Genomic DNA, 22911 nt, shown 5'->3' on the forward strand with positions numbered 1-22911 from the left:
TGTGGATTAGTGATGTGGATTTCCTCACCCCTGTATGAGGAGAAGCTCATGAGCTGGAGGTTACTTAACAGCAACAGGCATAATGCATCCAGATGAGTGGATTACCGAGGCTCTCTCCTACTGTAGCTGTAGTCCAGATGAAGTGGAAGCTGTCTTCATTATGATGTAACACACATTCTGTAACTCGCATTAAAAACCCTTGCATAGATGTTCACATCACAGGAAAGAATAAACACTTTATGTATTTGCCACCACTTTGTATGTTGTCAGCTTTTTTTAAGTGAAGCCTTGTGATGAACGCCCTTCCTTGTCCCCACACATCAAAACAGAGCCGAGGAGTACGTCATTGTAGTTGTCATCTGCAAGGACAGCAAGTGATCATCTCAAAATGAATAATCACTCTCACACACACGCACATACACTCCTCCATGGTTGCCTGTATTGTTGCTCCAGTATAATTTCATAAAGTAAATCCCCAACTCATCCAAATGTGCCACATTGTGTGTGTCACCCCTAGTGACTTGTCCTTGGGTTGGTACAGTGTTGCCCACTGTGTGGACAGTAGAGGAGAGCTGATTCAGTCTTCACATCATCCCATGTTGCCAGATCCCTCCCTAACGCACCCTGACAACACTTTTTATTTTTGTGCTGAATTTTCAGTGTTGTTTATTTGAGCTCAACAGTGCAGCCTGCTGCGAGGGTCAAAATGCTGACTCTCTGGAGGTGGTGTACGCCACCTCTACCAGCATAAACAACCCCAATAACACGCCGCCATGGCAGGGAACACCTCCCTCAGCCTCGGACGAAATGCAATCACACAAAACCTTCAGTCAGCTCCTTAACTCCCAACCCATTTCCAAACACAATAACAACCCCACTGAATGGAACTGACAAATTACAACTCTCGTCTTGCACCAAAGACAAACAACCATGGTCTGTCTTGGATACAGAGTGCTTCCTCTGAGCTTTGTGTGCCTTGTCTGTGGATGTTTTATTCCACAGTTAAAACCCTTTGATGTGGTAAAGTTGAGCAGATAGGATGCCTCAGTCCTCCCCAGCAGTCCACTTTACACTTCACATCACATAGGGGCTGCTTAATGCTCTGCAATACGGCCCAGTGTTCCTCCGAAGGCAATGACCTTTCCTATAAACACAGATTGGTTTGCTGCGCTGCCATCTTGCATAATTACACGGTAACTCTGTAGGCTTCAGACCGTGTATACGCACTTGCTGCAATGTTTTGTCTCGACTCCAGTCGCTCCTAATGGATCTTGTTAGCTGAGGTCATAGTCCTCTCTGTCTAGGGGTCACAGTAAGAAACACAACTCTCCTCGTGGAACCCATTGATGGGTGAACAGAAGCCAGCAGAACAACCCCTGCGTGTCTTCTCTGCGTTTCTACTTCCTTTCTCCAGGGTTAAAACATGCAAATTCTGTATGAAGGAAGTTGATTTATTTTCCCCAGGCGTGAGATCTAAATTTAAAATTATGAAATGAGCCTACAGTTAGAAAATCATTTGCACTTTCATTGTTAGCCTCAGAGCTGTTCTCAAATCAAGGGCAAGTCTCTGAATCATTAGGCTCAGATGACTGCGTTTATTTGTACTGCCTTTAACAAGAACACTTTCCAAAATAACATAGTTGACCCTTGTATTGTGTTATGCAATTTGATTACCTTAGGGGACACATTCATTTAAAGAATTAAAATCCTGCTTCCTTCAATCCTCCTCATCAGCCCATTTTTGTGTTGCTATTTTCTAATTACAAAACAATTAACCAGGGGAACTGTTCACTAAAATAGACAGTTGAGTTAAGAAGCCCATACTTCTTTTGCCACTGTTCAACATCAAACATGTGACTTAAGCTTGCCATAATAATTTCATGCATAGTCCTGTGCACCAGCTGGCGTCATCGAGATTTTTGAGAGTATTATTGCATCAGGAAAAGATAAAGGTAATGAGACCTGTCTCTCAGGCAGAGAGAGACTAATCTCCTTGGTCTCTTCAGACTTCTCTTAAGCCGCTGGAGTGGCATGGAGTGGAAAGAAAGAAAGAGAGGAACGGTAGAGAAAGTAAAGGGAAAAAAAGATGGAAATGGGTGTAGAAGAGAATAAATGGATGATTGGGAAGATAGCTGGATTTGAGGTTACAGTATAACAGTTTATCTGAAGCTCTATCTCAGGGCTGATATATAGTCAGCCAACTGTGACAGGGTTTAATAGTGGTTTTGATTGGATGATGGGTAAGGGGGAGAGGACAAATCGAAAGAGAAGTTAACCAGTTTCAGAGCTCTGAAGGTATAGCAGTGGAAGATGAAGGCTCCTTCCCTGTTAGATGTGAGGATTCGTCACACAGTTATCCAGAGTACGGTTTCAACATTTGAAATTGATTCTGTTATTGTGAACCAAAGGCTATAAGGAAAACGTAGGACTTGCTCCTACATTTGTTAGCTCGGTGTGTTGAAAGACTCCTAGTTATGCATGGACTGCAATGCTCAGAAACTCCCATCATGCAACATCACCTACCCATCTGTTGTTCTGTGGTTACACATTTTCTGGAGGCACTGATTCATTAAATAACAGAGTTGTTTTTCAGGTCTAATCCAAAAGCACAAAACAAATAAATAGCCATAACAATATTTCTGTAGCGCTCCAAAGCACAACGCGGAAAAATCATGAACTCTTTCTCCCATGAGATAAATTGGTTCCACCAGTTAAGAAATTCGGAATCCACTCTGCTTGCTGATAAATAAACAACACATACTTCTTTGTTCTGCACTTGTTGGTTCATGTGCAGATTTAAGTGCATCGTCTGTACTTATTGTATTTCTGGTATATTCTGTAAAGGGTTGGACACTTCCTAAATTGTTTTTATTTATTTAATATATCTACATCACAAACTATTACCTTAACAATCAGGGAATCAAAACTCAATTTCACCATCTCATCAAAAATGTATAATCAGTTTAAGACAGGTTAATACATATTGAATATGATTGCATTCCAGTGCAACACCAACAGGTTTGCTGTTATAAATAATCAGTCATGCCTCGATGTTGCTCTTTATGGAGCGGGGTCATTGATCATACCCAGTGAGACAGCAGGGATCCAATTAGGGCTTCCATCTAGTTTGTTTTCTACTCCTTGAAAACTCCTAAATGGCTCGTTCTGCAGAAGGTAATGGGCCCTCCATTTCATCCGTCCATTGTTCGCTGTGGTGCTTATTGACAGACAGCTCTGTCTGTCTGTGTTCAGGAGGAAAGCTCATTAAAGTGTTCAGAGGGAAATGGGGGATCAGAGCTAAGACAGGTGACTGTTGATAAGACTGTTGTTGTAACTGTTGCTGTTGTTTTGTTGTCCTTTAAATACACGGAGGGGCGTGAAAGAAATCTGCAGAGAAGAAATACACATACTCACAGTTCATTAACAGGGTGTACAAAACCCTATTTATAGAACATAATGAAATTGTGTCTGGTAATAAAAATACTTCTATTTGGTTCTATAACCAACCAATACCAAATCTTAACATTGTTCACAGATGTTTATCAATCAAATTGAACATCTATCCATCTTTAATTGTTTTACGATCAATCAATGTAACTAATACCATTAGTATGTGTATACATACAGTAGTTCATTTATTCTTGTATTAAACAGTGGTATTAATAACAATGCAATTTTAGAAATAATGTTTGGAATAGGATTTCAAATGCCTTTGGAAGTGTATGATGAGGGAAACCTTTGATAGTATGCGATGACATTACATTCGTTATGTCATGTTTTTAAATATGCAAACTCCAGGGTAGGAGTAATGTCAGGCTTTTTTTCTCCTTTTAGTCTACTAGACATGTATTTTTGTCTGGATATTTGTCTGTTGATGTTGGACATGGAGCTGCTGTGACGCAAGTCAAATTTCAGACTTGATCTGACAAATAAAGTAATATCGTATCGTATCGTAGCCAACATCATAAATAATACTAAGGCAAGCAACAGTATCAGAAGGTTTTCCGTTTTCAAAAGCTTTTCACTCTCATAAGAAAGTGATAGAATAACTAATATTAAACCTGCCTTCTGAAAGCGTCGTGCTGCTGATAGAGCTCTGTTAGTGCAGATATGAGGCTTCATGGTCAGAAGGTCCAGACGGGCTGCGAGCTCAGAGCCACACTATTACCTCCTGATTCATAGGCGTGGTAAGCAATGCCGACACACACCGAGCCCCAGTTGGAATAGAAATCAATCTTTTCCCTTAACACACATATACTGTATATACACACAGGCACACACGCAACATTGTCCAGCCCTCTCGAATGAATGAAAGTCCAGTTTCTTAGAGCAATAATGAAAAATAGAGTCAACCTTCAGGGTATACCCGAAGAGATTGATGTTGGTGGTTTGAATCGTCAAGAACATTCCAAGGACAAGAAAGTCATTTTGACGGACGTCACCGTAACATTTAGTGCTAACATGACATACAATTACTCCAAAGAATTGGCAAACTATGGCAGAAGGCTTATTTTGTATATATATATATATATGTAGAATATTGGACGTAGATATTTTGTGATCTCATAAAGCTTCAGGAATTGCTTTACATATTTGAAATGTGCATGTCTTGAATGCTCTACATGCATATTAACCCGTTGAAACCCATTGACATGTACATTGACTGTAGGTTCAAAATGGTGGAAATCAGCCTCAGGTGATTGTGCCACAAACGGCTACACAGGCTGTTGCCATTCAAGCATATGTTTTTTTTTTATTCCACCTACTTTCTGATTGGATACAATTGTATGCAACCCCCCCCGCCCTGGGAAAACAGTGTAGTAGGCTGTAGTTTGGGTCAGAATACATTGTATGTAGAATGAACTCATTATTCAGGGAATCAAACACTGTGATTTCCGTCCTTGGTGCGATAACCTCTGCCTTAGATTCTTCCTGTGTCAGCAATGACATTGAAGGGCATTTGTCTGCTTTATTAAATGGACCAATTTGAAGCGTTTCCTCATCTGCATAGAACACAAGAATGTGTGACTGACAGCCTGCGTCATCACCATAGTCACAAGCTCCCTCTAGTTTGGTTAAAAAAAGAAGAAGAAAAAAACAATATCAATTATAACTGTCAACAATTAAATGACTAATTATTGCATGTGCACATATGGGGGAGAATACGATTTGCATGTGTGGTATGTAAGGACTTGAATACTGCCTCCCCCCTACACAGTCATTTGTTAAATTAGCACTTCTCCATCTTCATTGAAGTAATTATTCTGTGTTTATTATCGTTCACTTTGTGTCCGAGGCCATAAATCGTTTTAATGTCTGGTTTCCGTTGTGATTACAGGGTCAATTATCTGTACTTGCAATCAGATACAGGAGAAGCAAAGATCAGCAGTAGAGGAGAGGCACTTCCTGTCTGATTTACAGCTGCTTACCTTGTTTAGGAATAATTATTAGGCTTCACCGACAGGAGCAGAGGCGATTGCTTGGTACAAACTCCAATTATGTGGTTTCAACCATCCTCTGGGTTTCCAAGAGTATTGGAAGTGCACAACAAAATATATGATATTGATTTGTTTAGGTCTGAAAACCGCTGTGGTGCCATTTATTGCTCAGCCACATGGTAAACTAAGTTATTTAGTTTACCAAGTGTTATTTAGTTGGTTCTCCCGACTGTTAAAGCTCTTTCAGCTTTCCGCTGCCAAACAACTACATAGACATACATTGGTTCATTTTCTTCACGCTTTAGTCAGGCTTATAACAAGAGAAATGTTCTGATAAAACTTTAATTCAGGATCTTTTATTATATAACCTACATTTTATGCCCTCATTTAAGTCCCTGAGTTTAATCATCTTAATGTCAGCAGATAAAAGATGTTACGGATGACGAGCTCAGACCTTTCAATGTCCCACGATTCACTTCCTCGTCTCTTATTATGCTGGACCACTGGGGCTTGAAATGTTGTATCAATGGAAGAGACACAGTACAGCATTATGAATTCAACGCAGGAGAGTAACAGTTATACAGACGTGTCTTTATTCTGTCCTCTTTTGTCCGAGCAGAGGGACATTAAAGAATGTATGGACGTCCTAGACAGATGCTCAGACAAGCTTACATTGTTCTTATTCATATCGCTGTCTTATTATTTCCTTTTGCTAGCTCATTTGATGTCACAATTGGGCATAAAGCGTACTTGGATTGCAGCCATTTTGAGTAATGTGTTGTGCAGACGGGTGTGCAGTCCAGTTGTGATGCAGAGAAATGTAAACTGTTTGGCTTGTCTTGCTGTTTGCCGACATTGTTGATTTCATCTATTTAGTACAGTGTCCACAAATCGTCTAATCCCACTCTGGCCTGCAGTGCTCAGTAGGCTTTGCACAGAGGGGCAGCACAGAGCTGATGTGATTCTTGACATGGACCAACTTTTCACTGACACTCGCATTATAATCGCTTTGGTATTCTGGGTTAGAGCGATGATGACTCTGTGATGTCGCTTCACCCCCCTGAGCTTAATCTGTGTTGCTATTATCTTCAATACCACATGTGCAGATTTGCTCTGCAGCTTTCCAGCCTCTGAAAATCACATTAGTGTGGTGATAGTCAAAATTGTGTTGATAGTGGTGACATGTATGCATGCCATCTGGAGCAGATTGCATTCTAGGCTGTACTTGTGTAATCCCTAAATCAAACACATGGCAGCCTAGGTAAACCCTTAACCACTGGATCAGCAGCCTTGGCCTGTAAACGACCATGGTAAGAAATCAGAATATTCCAGTAAGTAAATATTTCTTTATGACCAATAAAAGAAAATTCAGTTGAAATAATTGCCCATTCAATCCTAACAAGTTGGCACCAGCAAACAGATAATACATTTTATATACTGTATGTTAATCCAAAAAAATGGCAACAAGCATCCCCTTGTTGACGGTTGGTTGACAGGTCTCTCTTTTGATTTTCATGTTAATCTGATTGTTTTGCAGTTATATATTATAAATTAACATGAAGTTGTTGTTGCAGAGATACGCCAATCAAGTAACATTTAATTTCCCACGGCCTGATTGTAAACCGAACAATTTTCCCTAGCTTTATATGGTTCAGCACGTCACATTCTAAACACAGAAATAACAGCTTTTTATCCACATGGAGATGCAGCCTTGCACCTGTGTGTGTGTGTTTGTGTGTGTGCATTAGTGTGTGAAGAGGCTTCTGATTCTTCCTCCCTCTTCCCCTTTTTTGCTGTGACCCAGTGTAGATCTGTAACCTAGGGACACTGGGTAACTGTACCGGCATTAAAATAGCAAACAGGGGGAACAAAGCATGTTATGAGATTCACTAGTTTCACGTCTCCCTGGGTGCGCCTATAAATAGCTTCTCACACTGGAATAGAGTTTTCCCCAGCGATGCGGACGAAAGCCAGAGGAACAGCTGCGCTTAAGCCAAGTCCTGTTAGATCAGCGGAGTCACATGGGCATACTCCTGTCTCTCTCCCTTGTCTTTTCTTTCTGTCTCACTCTCTGTCTCACTTCCCATTTTTCGTGTTCCCAATCTGTCCCACTGTCCGTCTTTCACCCGTGTGTTTACCACCCTGTCTTGCAGTATCTTGTCTCTCTGTCAATGTCTCCCCCCTGTCTGTCTGTCCTGTTTGCTCAATTTTCCATCTCTCTTGATGTCCTGTAATTTGTGTCTATGTCATTATCTCTGCCCCCTTGCTTTATCGCACTGTCAGTCTATCTTCTTTTGCTCCCGCTGACTTGTTGTTTGAGTGGGTGTCCTTCTTTGTCTCCCATAGCCTCTGTCTGTTTGTCCCCGTCCTGTAGATTTCTCCCTGTCACTCTCTCTCTTTGTCATGTTTTATCTGTCTTTCTCATTATTACCAGACCTCCCCTGTGTGCTCTGTTAATTAGTACAAACCTAATATTAACAGAATTAATCTGTGTTATTAATAGGTTTCTTGAAGTAGGAGTTTGAACTACATACAGTTTTTAAATAGACATTTTATCAGATGTTTAATTGTCCACATTTATAACTTCTATAAAGTGTTTATAATTCACTGAATGCAGCATGTAATGAAAAAGAGTTCTGCATAGCAATTCTGATATCATTCTTGTATTAATAGTAATTTAATATAGCTGTGGATAGCATTTGAAGACTGAAATGAAAGATATCAATGAGACAAAATTGAAAAGGGTAAAGCTCATTTACAGTACATGCATGCATCGTTTCTGGACAATTCATCGTGTCAGGATAGGCACTTTGGATCCAGAGTGCTCAACCATTTACAATCAATATCAGTATTGAGAAAGGTAATTACCTAATGTTTAAACATTAGTCGCAAGTGCTAAAAAGGTAAAACAGATATGGGTTATTCACTCTCCTATACATACCTGTCTGGTGTGCATCAACACACCATTGACTTTGATACATTTATTTCAAAAATCTTTGTTTCCTGGATAATATCCCTTTTTCCCCTTTTCAATTCTTAACATATCTACCGACCCCTGCTGCTCCCTTTCCCCCTCTCTCTCTGCCTGTCCCTCTCTCAGTTTGACATCATAGGTGTGTATATATAGCCAACAGATGGATTCTCCCATAGCAGGCTGCTTCAGTGCTTCTCCCTCCCTCCGCTCAGGCCTACCGCCGACCACTCAAATGAACTAGAAGCAATTACTTGTTTACATTGTCTCTTCCGATCTGCCCAACCATCAGTTTGTGACTGCATCCATTATTCATGTGTTCCCCTCCACCCCATGCACACACAGTAAACCATTACTGCAGCTCAATGTGTTCCTACATCCTCTATGTTCAGGGGTATACCAGAGAGAATTGCTGCTCCCATTTTAGCCTGACATCCATGGACGTCTAGACACAGAGTACACATTTTAAATGAAAACATGAAATCCGAGCAGGAAACATGTCTAGCTTCACTTTAGCTTGTCTAAAGGAATCTTATTCACGAAAACATTGTTTTTTTGTTTTTTCATGGTAGCACAAGCGAACCTGTCACTCAGTTGGCAGCATTAACCACAAAATGCTTGTGACAGCGCTAACGTCTGAAGGCGTAATTTCGAGGAAACGGTAGCAAGGAGAGCTATAGGGACAGGTAGAGTTTCTATGAGACGTGACTTACGTGACATACGGTAGTTCCAGTGTTATGTGGCGTGTTCCCAGTGAGGCATACGTGTGTGGAGTGTGAAGTTGTTGGGGCCCCTCTGGCTAAGAAGTAACTGCTGAGCACAGACAAGCACACACTACGCCACCACGACATGCCTGGAGTGCCATCGAGCAGACATGTAGCCAATCAGAGTGACATCCCTGTGCACTGTGACCCTTCTGCATACACACTTTGCTGAGTATTTGCAGCATGTGACAGGCGAAACACATGCTGGCTATAGTAGTCAGGGGAGTACTGGAGAAGTTGGGACAGAGGGTCGTTGATGGCTGAGAGTTTGAGAGAAGACAGAATCTTGCTCATGCAGCCTGCGTATTCAATTAGATATGTCTATTTATCTGTTAATGTAACACTATAACCCTTAGCTTTCAGGCAACATTGATCTTTTTGAAGAAATTGTTAGAGCGGAAGTTAATTGACACAACTAATGAGTTTGTGTCTTATACACACACTAATTAATTATTTACCTACATTTCAGAAGAAAAGTCTGCATCACTTTCATTGAACCTGGCATTTATAATCAGGCCCTGATTTTGTGTGACTTTCAAAGACAAAACTAAATGTTTCAAATAACACCCATCATAGGTACTTAAACAGTTTGTGAGTCTCGTAACACTAAGCCGTTTAATGAGTATATAAAGCATAAGTAACTGAATTATCCACCGCAGTACTGAGAGGCCTGACGGCAGGAGCGGATAATGATCTTATGACTAAGTCAGGCTTTTTTAGGGCCAGTTTATTGCCATTGTTATGGGGTTGGAATCAAATTAGGAAAATGGCAGCTGTGTCCATGCCATATCATTATGAAATATAATCCAATTTGACCAGCCAATCCTCTTGAAATGGACACAGCCATTTCTTGGGCTCATCTGTTATAGCACTGCTCTTTAGCCCTTCAGAGATATTTAAGTTGCAGTCTGTTTTGTTTTCGTGTTGCATGTGGGCACATATTCCACAGTATTGGTCACCCCAGTGGTTACTTTGCCTTTGGTTGCCTACTTGTCCTGGAACATTGTGCGTCTTGTGTAACAACACAAACGAATATGCTGTAAACACATTTCTTTTTTTACTTGCATCATCCTTTTCAAATGTGATGGGTCCGGGTCATCCAAACAAACGGTAGCAATGTGACATGTTCAGTGCTGGGAAACAAATGTCACTTTGTTGACGTGGCATAATAATCTGCTTTGATGGCTACTTGTCGGATGTCACTTTGAGGAGGAACATTGTAAAATGCGTTCCAAGTGCTGTATGTGTACCCTGCTGTAATACGAGCCTGCCTTCTTGGAAAGGAGCAATGGGGCCGCCATCAAGAGGGTCGAAAGTTATTGCAATTCCAGGGATTCTCTGTGGGCGCCATTTGCTGGGATTAATGTGTGGTTTTATGAGGCTGAGGGTGACACACAAACCTTTACTCTGAGTTTAATTGTAGCATTGGGATGCCTTGAAAGCTGTAAAACACAGGGACATCTTCTCATTCCATTTTCATGCCAGAAGGAGAGGGAAGCTGAGTGCCTACTTGTGTCAAATCAGGAGTGAGTGAATGGCTGGAGAGGAACAGCTGCATGCAGTGACTGTGCCAAGCAAAGCATCTCAATGAACTGCCATGCAACTCTGTTCACTCGGTCGGACACAAGAAGGAACGTTGAAAGGTCTGCATGTGAACAGCTTTACTCTCTCAACCCTGCGGAACAATGAACTTTTAAAGAGCTGTGTGTGTGTGTGGGGAGCGACTGCACATACATTATGTCGTTATCTAACACACACACGCATGCAAGGGCTACAGTACAATAGGGCTTATACCAGTAATTAGCTTCTTGGTTGATTTATATTCAGGCTGTTCTTAGCGTTGTTGATGCCTGCAAATTAATTCATTTTGAGATAACTCACCTTAAAGATATATTTGAGATTTTCCCATTCAATTCTCAAGACACAAAAGGAACATAGGATATACATGTTAAAATACAGTATATAAATATGCAAATAAGATAGTATCACATGTTTGGGGGCGTGTGGCGTAGTGGGTTGTCCGTAGGTGTTCGGATCAGGTGGTCACAGGTTCAAACCCCACTGCAGTCAGCATGTCGTTGTGTCCCTGGGCAAGACACTTCACCCCGAATTGCTCCTGTGGGGATTACCCACAGTATTGAGTATGTAAGACGCTTTGGATAAAAGCGTCTAACAAGTAACATGTAATGTTTGCTCTTGGTAAATGGAAAAATCTACAGATACTAATATACAAATTGTAGTAAAATATTTTTCGAAATGAGTTTAGTTTGGATATATTCCTTCCCTTATTTTGAAAGCAGACAACACTCTTGAAATGTACCAGTTCATAAAAAAACAATGTTTGTGCCTGTAGTGTATTGCCTAAATGCCATTTGATATGTGTGCCTTTTTTATTTTACCCTGTAGATTTAGCTTTTTCCATGTGCTTGACTTATCTTTATTGTGCTCCATTTCCTCACACAGATTATTGTTTTTCTTTCAGGAGGTGAAGGTGATCCAGCCCGTAGCCACAGACAAACCGAAGGGTGAAGGTGTGAAGGAGGAGGTCCCCATGAGCGAAGTGGGATGGATGACTTCAGTCAAAGACTGGGCCGGTGTCATGATCTCCGCTCAGACGCTCACTGGCAGAGTTCTGGTAAGTTCTCCCTCTTGTAGTGGATATAAATGTCTCAAACACCAGTAGCAGTTCATTAATCATTTGCCCAACCCACAATTAGACAAGTGCCTGTGGCCAACAGACTGCAACTGGTTTTCACACCCAAATGGGCTTTCAGATTAATCTGCTGTAAAATCCACTGCATGTCATGTACTCACCTGTGTTATACAGGTCCCACTGGAGACATTCTGTAGGGCAATTAATTTAATCCCTACAGAATTCTGGGGATGCTTAGTCCTCGCTGAACTCAGTCGGATATTTGGCTGGCCTGCCTTCTTTCTGCTTAATGGCCTATGTGTGGCACGCTGTAACTCACTCAGGTGTGTGTGTGTGTGTGTGTGTGTGTGTGTGTGTGTGTGTGTGTGTGTGTGTGTGTGTGTGTGTGTGTGTGTGTGTGTGTGTGTGTGTGTGTGTGTGTGTGTGTGTGTGTGTGTGTGTGTGTGTGTGTGTGTGTGTGTGTGTGTGTGTGTGTGTGTGTGTGTGTGTGTGTGTGTGTGTGTGTGTGTGTGTGTGTGTGTGTGTGTGTGTGTGTGTGTGTGTGTGTGTGTGTGTGTGTGTGTGTGTGTGTGTGTGTGTGTGTGTTTTAAGGGGCTGTCACTATGGCTTTTCTCATTGTATGAATTACAGTCCCTTTCCCCTGCTGACCGCCCTTTCTTTAGCTTCATCCCTCACTCTTCTGGCCCCAGATTCTCTCCTGCACTTTACGGCTCTTTGCCAAATCCTGATGTATCTGCAACCGTCTAACTCTTATATATGACGCTCTGCTTCTATTCAGCCTGTTCCCATTTCGCTTGAGTGTTCGTATTTCAACCATAATGACAGTTAACTCTGTCCCTTGATGGTCACAAGGAAATTGTTGCAGCAATAGAATTAGCTGAGATGTGTAATACCAGGTGATTTTGATGTCTTTAGGGATACGTACCTCAAAAGCACTGCCTGTCATAATGACATGGTCTAAGGGGGTACAAACACATTGTGAAAATGTGATGGTACAGCTCTCATCTACCTCTTAGCTACACTGAGCGACAGACAGTTAGCTTGATTATACATTTCAAAATGTTTGAATAAAGCCCATTCAAGTTAATCTTGTCATTTCCAATGCTGGACAATACACTTGGGTGATTTGACCCCAACAATCACTTTAGGAATTTTATAATTGTGATATGATAATGTGGGTTTATTCATCAGCTGCTCTAAAAAAGCAGCTTTTTACTTAAAAAATATCCTCTAAGCTTCATCTGATCTTACTTTAGTTCCCATCTTAACTTGCATTAGACGATTAACAGAAGTTTCTTCTGTGGACTGACTGAAGCAGCAGTGGGAGTTTGGAGAGAGTTGGATCCCAACTAAAATACTGACTCTGTCATTGTAAATGTTTGCTGGAATGTGACAGTTTCTTCACGCCTGGTGAGAATAGCTGGGCGTTTAGAAGGATTCAGGCCTTTCATGGTGAAGAAGATGTAGAATCCTGAAGGGAGCTGTCAATTGACTAAATGAGCTTCTCTTTCATCACTTCCCCACTCACACAGCTCCTCTGGCATGGACACATCTTCCTCTCGCTTTCATCTTCTGCTCTGACTGAGCCCTCCCTATCTGCCCTGTATGTTTGTATGTGTGTGTGTGAGAGAGTATAAAAACGTCACACCAACCAAGAGACAGACGTGCAGATAGAGAAGGAAACAAAGAGCGGTTGTGATAGTCGGGGTAGAAATATGGCAGCGTTTGCTTTTAAGGGGTTTCTACGCCTGGAGATACCCCAGTGTATCACCTACTGTGATTTGTTCTACTTCTGGTGGGGCTGATCATTTTACCCAGCAGGCTGTGTTTGCTCACGTGCTCGGGCTAATGATATGCAGCACAATATGTACAAAACTGATGAGCGCTCTGTGTAGGTGAATGAGTATCTCTTCATGTGGGTGGAACGTGTACATTTGTGGATGCATGTATGCTAGTATTTCTCCACATAAACAGTACATGCACGACAGCTTGTGTATTTGTCAAAGTAAGTGTGTACGGTGTGTGTGTGTGTGTGTGTGTGTGTGTGTAGGTGGGTGATTCTGTGGGACTCTTGCTCTACCATCAGTGCTTCACTGCAGATCAACATTGCAATGAGTATCCTTGTACACAGGACCTGGCTGGTAACCATGGCAACTGCTGTGTAGTGGCGCTCAGTCATCTGACATTAGGGGGGTGTCTGCCTGGGAAGAGCAGAGCACACACACACACATATACACAGGTAGGATTAAAGCTAGATACAGGCTCTACTCTTTCCAGGTAGAAGTGCCAAAGCAGATTGAGACAGATCACCTCTGGTAGGCAGAAATGCAGAGCCCTCCAACTCTATTCATTCATTTGCCTTGATGACTTCACTGCCAGGGAAAGATCAAGAACACCTGCAGGCTTATTGAATCACCAGACATATCTAAATCCACCCGTGGCAGCAGCTTGGCCCAGGTGTCCTCCATGTTGTTTCCCCATGCTACGATGAATCGCTGGAGTGCGAAGAACAAGGCCTGCTTGTATTGATGGCTCATGTGACCTTGCCAAACTGCTTTGCTCTGATGAGAAAGGAATTAAATGAACACACATCCACCCACGCTGCATAACCATTAAGAGCAGACATGTGCTGCATGGGAATCACTGAGGTCATTAAAGCCCTGTTCTAAAGGAGTCCCATTGCTGAGCCATAGCCTGCAAGAGGCGAAAGCTATTATGGCTCACGGAATTGCCTAGAGCATGTAATAACCGTAAACAAAGAGCAGCAGGTGCACACAGTGTGTACATCTTTCTGCCTTATGTGCTTTCAAGAGACATAGGTGCTGATAATATGTTGTTTCCTCAGACTGGTCGTATGTCAAAGTCCCCTGTTGTTGTGTGATCATAGCCTCTGTAACTTACATGCATGAGCCTCTCCAACCACCATCACACACACACAGAGCCATATATCCAATTTCGATTAGGGTCCGTGTCACCTTATGTGCCGTATAAAATACCGGGGGGGAAGTGATTGATGCTAGCATGTGCCTATGTTGCTCCTCTGTGTGGGGCTTTAGCTTTGTGTATCCCACATCACTTTTACAATATCACCGTATCAAATATTTATCACCTCACTTACAAATGACCTGCCTCCGTTGAGGCTGTCAGCTGACACTAAGCTCGGTCAAAGGGAAAAACATGGAGGGTAATGAATGAGGACATTACAGAACACGATCCTCTGCTGGTAAAGCAGGCATCAAAACTAAAACACACATTTCTATCAATATTTTCACTTCCAAATATAATTTTTTTGTTTTGAAAGATCTGCTGGAAATTGATTGACAGGTGAGGAAGTCAGTGTGTGGGGACTTATTCAGAGCAGGAAGCAACTAAGCGACTAATAAGTCAATAATTAGTGCCAGCTGCAGCTTAAGGAGGAAGTGTCTTTTTCGAGCCCTGCGAGACAGCTGTCCACACAAATGCAGTGCATGCAGAGGATAGGTGGAAGGCAGAGCACCTCTGGTCTGATAGTGGATGGCTCATTGGTCTCTCTTGACAACCGTATCACCCCAGTTGCTCTGTAGAAAGACCTCATTAAGCACTCAAGGGCACAATGTCCGAGCAAATAACAGCTGGAAAATATGAGTGGGCGGAATTCTTGTGCTGCATTGCTACAGCATCTGAATCAATTGATTCCTGCATTAACGCTACAGTAACAACATATGTAATCTCATGATGTCCAACGAAAACAGCGAGGATTATAACCTTTGAATGTAGATATTCTCGCTATCTCTCTGTGCAGTAGATTTGCGCGGCATGGTGGGTCCGGAAATAGGTCAGGCCTTCCATCTTTCTTAATGGGATCTTGGGTGGCAACCAGGGACCATCTGTTCACAACATCCACTCCCTAAACCCCGTGGTCATCCCTCTGCCTAGCCATCCACCCACACACTGCATGACACTCTGCATATTGACCCCTGTCATCTGCCAATACAACACATCTGTCTGTCCCTGCCGTAGAGTGACAGCAAATGCATTCTAACTGCAATTGTAACCGATCCAGCACAGTCCAGATGTTGGGAAAACTGATTCTGCACTAGAGCCTCTGACAGGAAGAATACTTTCTCACACTTCCTACTACTGTACTCATTTCCCTGCGATTACACCGCTCTTATCTCATTCTTTCCATTTTCTAACTTATGTGTGCCGACAGCACTGTGTGTGTGTGTGTGTGTGTTTGTCTTGGCCGAAGACAAGGTTAGATTGTGCAAAAGAAACCGTGGGTGCATTCAATTATTTTTCAATGCGTCCTCAAACATCCTGTTGTGGAGAAAATAAGTGTGAATGCAATCTCTCACCCCCCCTCTGTGACTGCTGGCATGGACAACAGCTGTCATTCACACTGTTCTACTTCTCAGACTGGCATTGTTTATGTTTGTGCAGTGTGAATTTACCCCCTATGTATACAGTGCATGTATGTACTGACAGTCCTTTGGGATTGCATAAGCATCTTTTTTTCTCACAGCAGCCGTTGGGTACCATCAGTCTGTTTGCAGAGTTTACCCATGAACGTATGTGTGTGCGTTGAATGCGTGTTTGAGTGAGTCCATACAGTATGTTGATCGATGCTGTGGATGTGTGCATTCATGAATGTGTAAATGTGTCTGTTTTTGGCTGGCTGATTAGGTTTTCCCGTAGTGTGCGTGAAACTAATTTATTGCTGTCAGTAAACTTCTCAGCATGGATACAGCTGTCAGCACGGCACCATCTCCCGCATCACGCTCTCAGTCACAATAGTCTCAACCATTTGCATACAAGTAATAGGCAGCCAATGTTTCTTCATAAGCATTAAGTAGGATAAGAAATCCTGTTCCATGTCGAGTGATCGCAAGAGGGAGGATTTTACTATGCAATGTTTTATATAATGTATCTATCCAATGGGATTAGTGTGTGTTACTGATGAATGAGGAATCGACAAACACATCCACCCACACACATTCTGACGCAAGTTCCCCCTGCACTAGGACTTGGCCGTGTTTGGCTGAAATCATTATCACAATATTAATAATTGTATTTTAAAACATCCCTTTACAGTCTACCATCATTTGCAAAAGTAATGTAACACATGTGACCAAACTATTTATGTATACGGTAGAAATGTAAAAAGCATAACATCCTATGGTCAAATGTTCATGATATGATTTTACTGAATAAATATCAAATTATCACTCAGCTCTACTCTGAACATATGGACAGATATTCTTACACGAATGCACAAAAAACACATTAAATTCCCATAGTGTGTGTCAAAAGCATCTGTCTTAGAAAGCGCCTGTCAAGTTGACGTGAGAAATCAACAATCAATAGCCGCAGAGACCATCTCCCCAGGAATCCTTAGGCTTGCTGCACAACCCAATTTCTCTGTAAATGAATAGCTGTTGACTCTTGACAAATCTATCATTTTTTCACCTCTGTGTTCAGCATTCAGGGACATGACTCTTTGCTCCTGCAGTGTGTACCTCCATAATGAAACTCAATCTCAGAGGCACTTTGCTCCTATTCCCTCACCTTAAACTCGGTGCCCTCTGAAACCCTCAGGCTGTCTCCTGGCTTCCCTCCCATTCCTCCCAGTGGTTCAGTTTGGCTAGTTTCACAGCTTATTCATTTTGTCATTGGCCGTCATTTATCAGTTCAGTCGATGGAAATTCAATTGGCATTGACTTACATCCTCTGAACGGTGATGAATAGCTGTTTATGCTGGAGGGACCACGGGGGACAAGCACTGCAGCAGAAGAAGTAAGATGGAGGGAGCAGGAGGAGAGAGAAGGGTGTGGTGCCAGCCGAAGTGTCTTATGACTACACAGGCATGTCGGAGTAAAACAATAAACTAAGCACTTTGAGGATAAGGCGTTAGCAAAAATGTTTTGCAGATATAAATATATTTTATTTATTTTCCTTTGATCAAATTAAAGTGTTGGATCAGAATGACACAAACAATAGAGTTGGTGAAGTCCACCATACACATATTTATTGTCAATGGTTTGTTTAGTTTTTTGCCCAAATTTAAGGATAGCTATTTAAAATGTTTCCGGTCTTTTGGTTGGTCAATCACTTTTATCCAGACTGAATTATCTCAACAGGTAGTCATGATACACACATTTTCTTCAGGGAAATCTTTTAATAACCTTGATTGTAAGATTTGAATCGGCATACATTTGGTACTTTCCTGGCTCCTCTAGTGTTAACGTTTCAATTTTGCAAATATTTATGACCAAATACATGCGAAACTAATGACGTGCCATTAACCTTGGCTGTCCTTAATAGAGCAAATAAACGCACGTCACTTTGCAGACATGCTTAACTAAAATGGTGAACATGGTAACACCTGCTACATGTTAGCACTGTCACTGCGAGCTTGCTAGCATGACTAAGTTGCCATTTAACCAGAAGCAAAGCTGTGCCTAAGTACAGCCTTGTAGCATGGCTGTTGACTCCCAGTCCTGTGTTATAAAGGTATTCTATTTTAAGTAGAGTTTTGCTATGTTTTTTAATTAAACTCTGAATGTTCAGGCTTGTTCATGCAGTTCAAACAGTAAGGCATAACTGAACATTTGATATTCCTTGAGCACGGTAGTTTTAAAATGTATTTTTGTACATATTATAGTCAATTAATCATGTTTAGTATGTATGTACATTAATCTATAATGATAAACGGCTGTTTATACATTTTTATTGGTTTCAGTTTTTGATTTAGTGCTACATGAATGTGTTCTCATACCCTGGCCACACGTCAGCTGTGTGAAGGCAGCCCTGCTGGCTTGGTTTTATTTTCTGGTCTGCTGCCACATAAGAAACATAAGTCGTGCACTGAGCGTTGGAGGAGTGAAGAGGGAGGAGGAGGAGGAGGGGATGAGAGGGAAAGCAGGGTGTCATAGGAGGAAAGAAGAGCAACAGGGAGTCTTGCCATCAAGCTGCATCGTTTCGGCTGGTAGAAATTCACACACTGCTTTCTCACTTTGCAAACAGGCATAGTGCGGAACATCTGAGCATGCATATATAATTACAGACACAGCGCACAGTATTATGATATCCAGAAAACATTCCTTTTCAAATTCTGTCACGTACTGTAAGAGTTGAAGAAGAAGAGTGTGTGAAACAACTACAGCTGCAGGTCTTATAAACCAGAGAAGACATTTTCAATAATTAGTATTTGAAATTGTAGTTTATACAATATGTATGTATTTCTCCCTTTGTTACATTTGATCAATAAGCATCCCAATGCTTTTGAATTTGCAGCACACAAGGGAGGCTTTTTACAACTCTGAAATCATTGGTCTCAATTTGTCCTCATGAATGATTTTCCCTGCAGCCCCGCTTTAGGCCCGTCATAACTCTGAGCCGTTCTGCGGGATGACTCATCATTGCTTGTTCTTTTTATCCCCCCCATCTATTAAACCATCCATTTGCCACCTGGGCCTCTATCGCTAAAGAGCCAATGACCCACACCCATCTTCTCTCCCGGCAGCCTCAGTGCCCTTGTCTGTCCCACCCTGCCTCAAAGTGTTCTGCAGAGGGAAAGGTCAAGAGAGGAGACACAAGAGTGATGTTTCACTTAGCTGGCTACCCAGACTTCTCCTTATTAGATCAAAGTCACCTGCGACTTACAAGGCAATGTGACCGAGACACTGTGACGTCAATACATGTTCATGTTTCCTTTAAGTCTGGGCTTAGAGAAACGACTCGGCACACTCATTCTAAAAATACTCGCATTTCGAAATCAAGCCTGTGTAACTAAAAAAAAATGAAGTAAACAGTTCAAGTTTCATAATTCAAAATGTTGTTTATCTGGTATCGCTCTTGGATAAGGAAATCCAACATCACTTAGTTAATTACTACAAACCTTGCTAAAGGTTTTAATAAATCGTCAAATGCTATTTGATCATTAAAATATTCCCTTCCATGAATTCCAGCAAGTAGCTGCACATTTTCTTGTTTACTTTACAATATGATTATTTATGCTCTGCTCTGCGGAAACCTCAGGGCTAGGAGTGACATGGTAGTCAAAAATGAGATTACATTTAGATTCACAAGCACATTACACTGCAGGCTAGTGAAAGACAGAGAAGCAGACACAGATTTTTGCGGCACACGGTCTCGACAGGCTTAAAAATTGAGATTGAGAGAGACCTAAAGTAGGCAGTCATGGAGGATGGAGACATTCTTGTGTTTGTCATCTGGAGCTCCCTGTCCCCTTCAAGACAGCGCTCTCCCCGTCTCCTTTCTGTCATGGCTGCCTGGTATGTTTCTGGGGAGGAGTGTTCGGTGACTCAGTGCCTCTGGGATGACGCACACCTAATGGATCAGAACTTGCAGTATCACATTGATCCAACCACATCTAACACCGCAGCCACCGCCTGACACATTTCTTAAAGCTTTCCAAAAATAGGATCAGGGACAGATGACATTACAAAAATAAGCAAATGTTCCTTTGGTGGCAATATTACTGATCAAACAAGGAGTTTTCTTTTCCTCCTGATGCAAAAGTGCATTATTGTAGAGCTCAAAAAGAGCAACCTCCCGTTTCATGAAAGCTGTGAAAACCATTTGCATATTTCATACTGCATTTGCATAAAGCCCCATTCTGTCATAGGCTGACAACTACATTCAGTTTGTTGTTTTGCACAAAAGTAATCCAGTTACACCTAGCTTTCTCCAGTAGGATGATTTCCTTATTGTCGTGTCAACAAGAACCTGGTTAACTGGAAACCGGGGAAGGTAATATACTGTAGGAGCCAGTGTATAGGAGGTGAGATAATTACACTGGGGCTTAATAAGTTGTTTATGTAATGTTTTATCGCTGTCCACAAACACGTCTTTTCATCCACATTTCCGTGCTAACACCCACCCTAAGAAGTGCACCGCTAGATATCTAATTAACTCAACAAACAAATGATAACATAGATCTCTTTAGACTATATATTGAATGGTTCTTATTTTACAATGACTGCTTATGAAATCCAATGTCTTTGACTTGTAAACACACTTTATATTGTGCCTCAACACCCTTGCTGCTCAGCTGTCAATCAAGTTTCTGCACCAGCTCACAAACTCAGAGGCTTGAAGGTAAAGAAGCATTTCTCACACATCCTCAAAGATCCTTTTCTCTCTCCTCAACGTGATTTCTGACTGCAAAAATAGAATACTAAATGTGATTTCAGGTAGAAATTCCCTAGCACGAGCAAAAGATAAATCAGCATCTGCTTCTGAATGATGATAAAATGACCTGGAGGCTCCTGGAGGAAGAATCAGAGCAGCGCCATACTGTAGGTGCTGCTCTCTAACTCACTCTGAGCTTCCCGGGGGGGGGGCCTGAGCATTAAGATAATTTCCCAGCGGGGACTGATGAAGCACCAAATTATTAACATTTTCTTGGTGCAGTCTCTCTGTGAAGCAGGAACTGCCTCCTCTTCTCAGTCTGTCTCACCATCTATACATCAGCAGGTCTGAGTCACGCAGTGTGGGAGTGAAAGGATCATTGGAGATGTGGCTGGCTGCATCCCTACCTCTGCTTTATAGGGTGGACCGGTTATTATTGCAGTAACATCGCTGGTGGAAGATAGATGATGTGGTTCTACTCCTCCTGAAACTGACCTAAGAGGCAACAAAAAGCAACTGTCACATAAGGTTTTTTTATTGATGGCAAACACCTCGCTATACTGTGCTGTGCAGAGCCTTACAAAGGGAATGATCGAATGCCAGCTTTCCATGTGTGGGCATCGCTGTATTATATGCTGCATAATTCAATCTTTTTTGACCGTCCTATGACTCCTGTGACAGTATCAGACCCGGGTCGCAGATATGGTCTCGGGTTCGTTCTGAATATGCTGTTGTCACTCGTGTCATGTTTGCGCTTCTAATTGCTCATCAGAGGATTCAGCACAGTGGGGACCATCTGCTAAGCCAGGTTTCCGATCCGTTTACCCCCACTGGGATTCTGTTTCCTGGGATGGGACAGCCACGCCATGTCCCTAAAACACTTCACCTCCACCAACCCGGCGCTCACTGCTCAGAGTTTCCATGAGCTCATTTGGGGATAATCACAGGTGATGTAAGAGGCACAGGATGGGAGGGAGAAAGATTATTCTATGAGAGGGCAAGGGAAAGTGTCATATGGAGGGATATGAATTGAGAAAAAATGAAAGCAGGGTGACAATTGACATTACACTGTTATCGATCTGGATATAGATTTCAGTTAGATTTCTGGTATGCAAATTTGCACTGTTTTAAAATGTTGTGTACAGTTTAATCATCTTGAGTTTAACCATCTATACGTCTAGCTTGCTTGTGTAAATTGTAAAAGTGGAGACATGTTACATGAAGTGGCTTGTTACTGAGGCTCTCTGATATAAGAGCCATGGCAAGGTGATAATTAAATGGTTTGTATGGCCTCAGGCCATAAATTGCATCAGTATTGACTTCAAAGCCTCAATGCATCAAAGAAGGACCAGAATAAGTACAACTTTGCTCCTTTCCTTTCCTCTCCTCTCCTCTCTCCTCCTCTCCTTTGCATGCTAGAATGCAGCTGTATTTGAGTGCATGCACATAAGCTTGCATGAGTAATGCATACCGTATGTAGGCTATATGAGGTTTCTGTGCACATTCTGATTATTATAGGATATGCACATGGCTGTGCTTTATTATGGCCAGGCACAGTCAATGTAAAGGTAGGGACAAGTTACCTTTCAGGTTAAATCAATACTAAGGAAAAAATAAATACCCTGACTGGTAAACGGCTGCCACTAAGCTGAAAATGACACAATCTGTTTACTTTATTGTCATTTGAAATAGTCCCATAGATAGATTTAGTACAAACCAGAAGCAGGAGAGAGCTCCATCATGGGGCTACTTAGCTGAAGTAATGAAAGCATAAAACTTCCTCTGACAGCAGGGCTGAAAGGGCCAGACGATGCTAGCCTCTGAAGACTGAATGATGTCTTGTTTCCTGAGCCCTTTTTATTACTTTTCTGCTGCTGTATGTGTCCCTGGCCGATTGTATTCTCAGTTATTCCCACAAGTGGCCTATCACCGTGGCAACATCACATCTCC

At 41.9% G+C, this 22911-nt stretch overlaps 1 protein-coding gene across 1 annotated transcript in view; it reads left to right on the plus strand.

The window, feature by feature from the left end:
- The window catches only part of LOC117499515 (calcium-activated potassium channel subunit alpha-1-like), a 125025-nt gene that overhangs the window by 19569 nt on the left and 82545 nt on the right, over window positions 1–22911 (plus strand). Inside the window, exon 2 of the mRNA XM_034151930.1 lies at window positions 11656–11808. Coding sequence (XP_034007821.1) covers window positions 11656–11808 — 153 coding nt within the window. The remainder of the gene's footprint in view (window positions 1–11655; window positions 11809–22911) is intronic.

This window comes from Trematomus bernacchii, unplaced genomic scaffold, assembly GCF_902827165.1.
Source record: "Trematomus bernacchii unplaced genomic scaffold, fTreBer1.1, whole genome shotgun sequence".
NCBI lineage: Eukaryota > Metazoa > Chordata > Actinopteri > Perciformes > Nototheniidae > Trematomus > Trematomus bernacchii.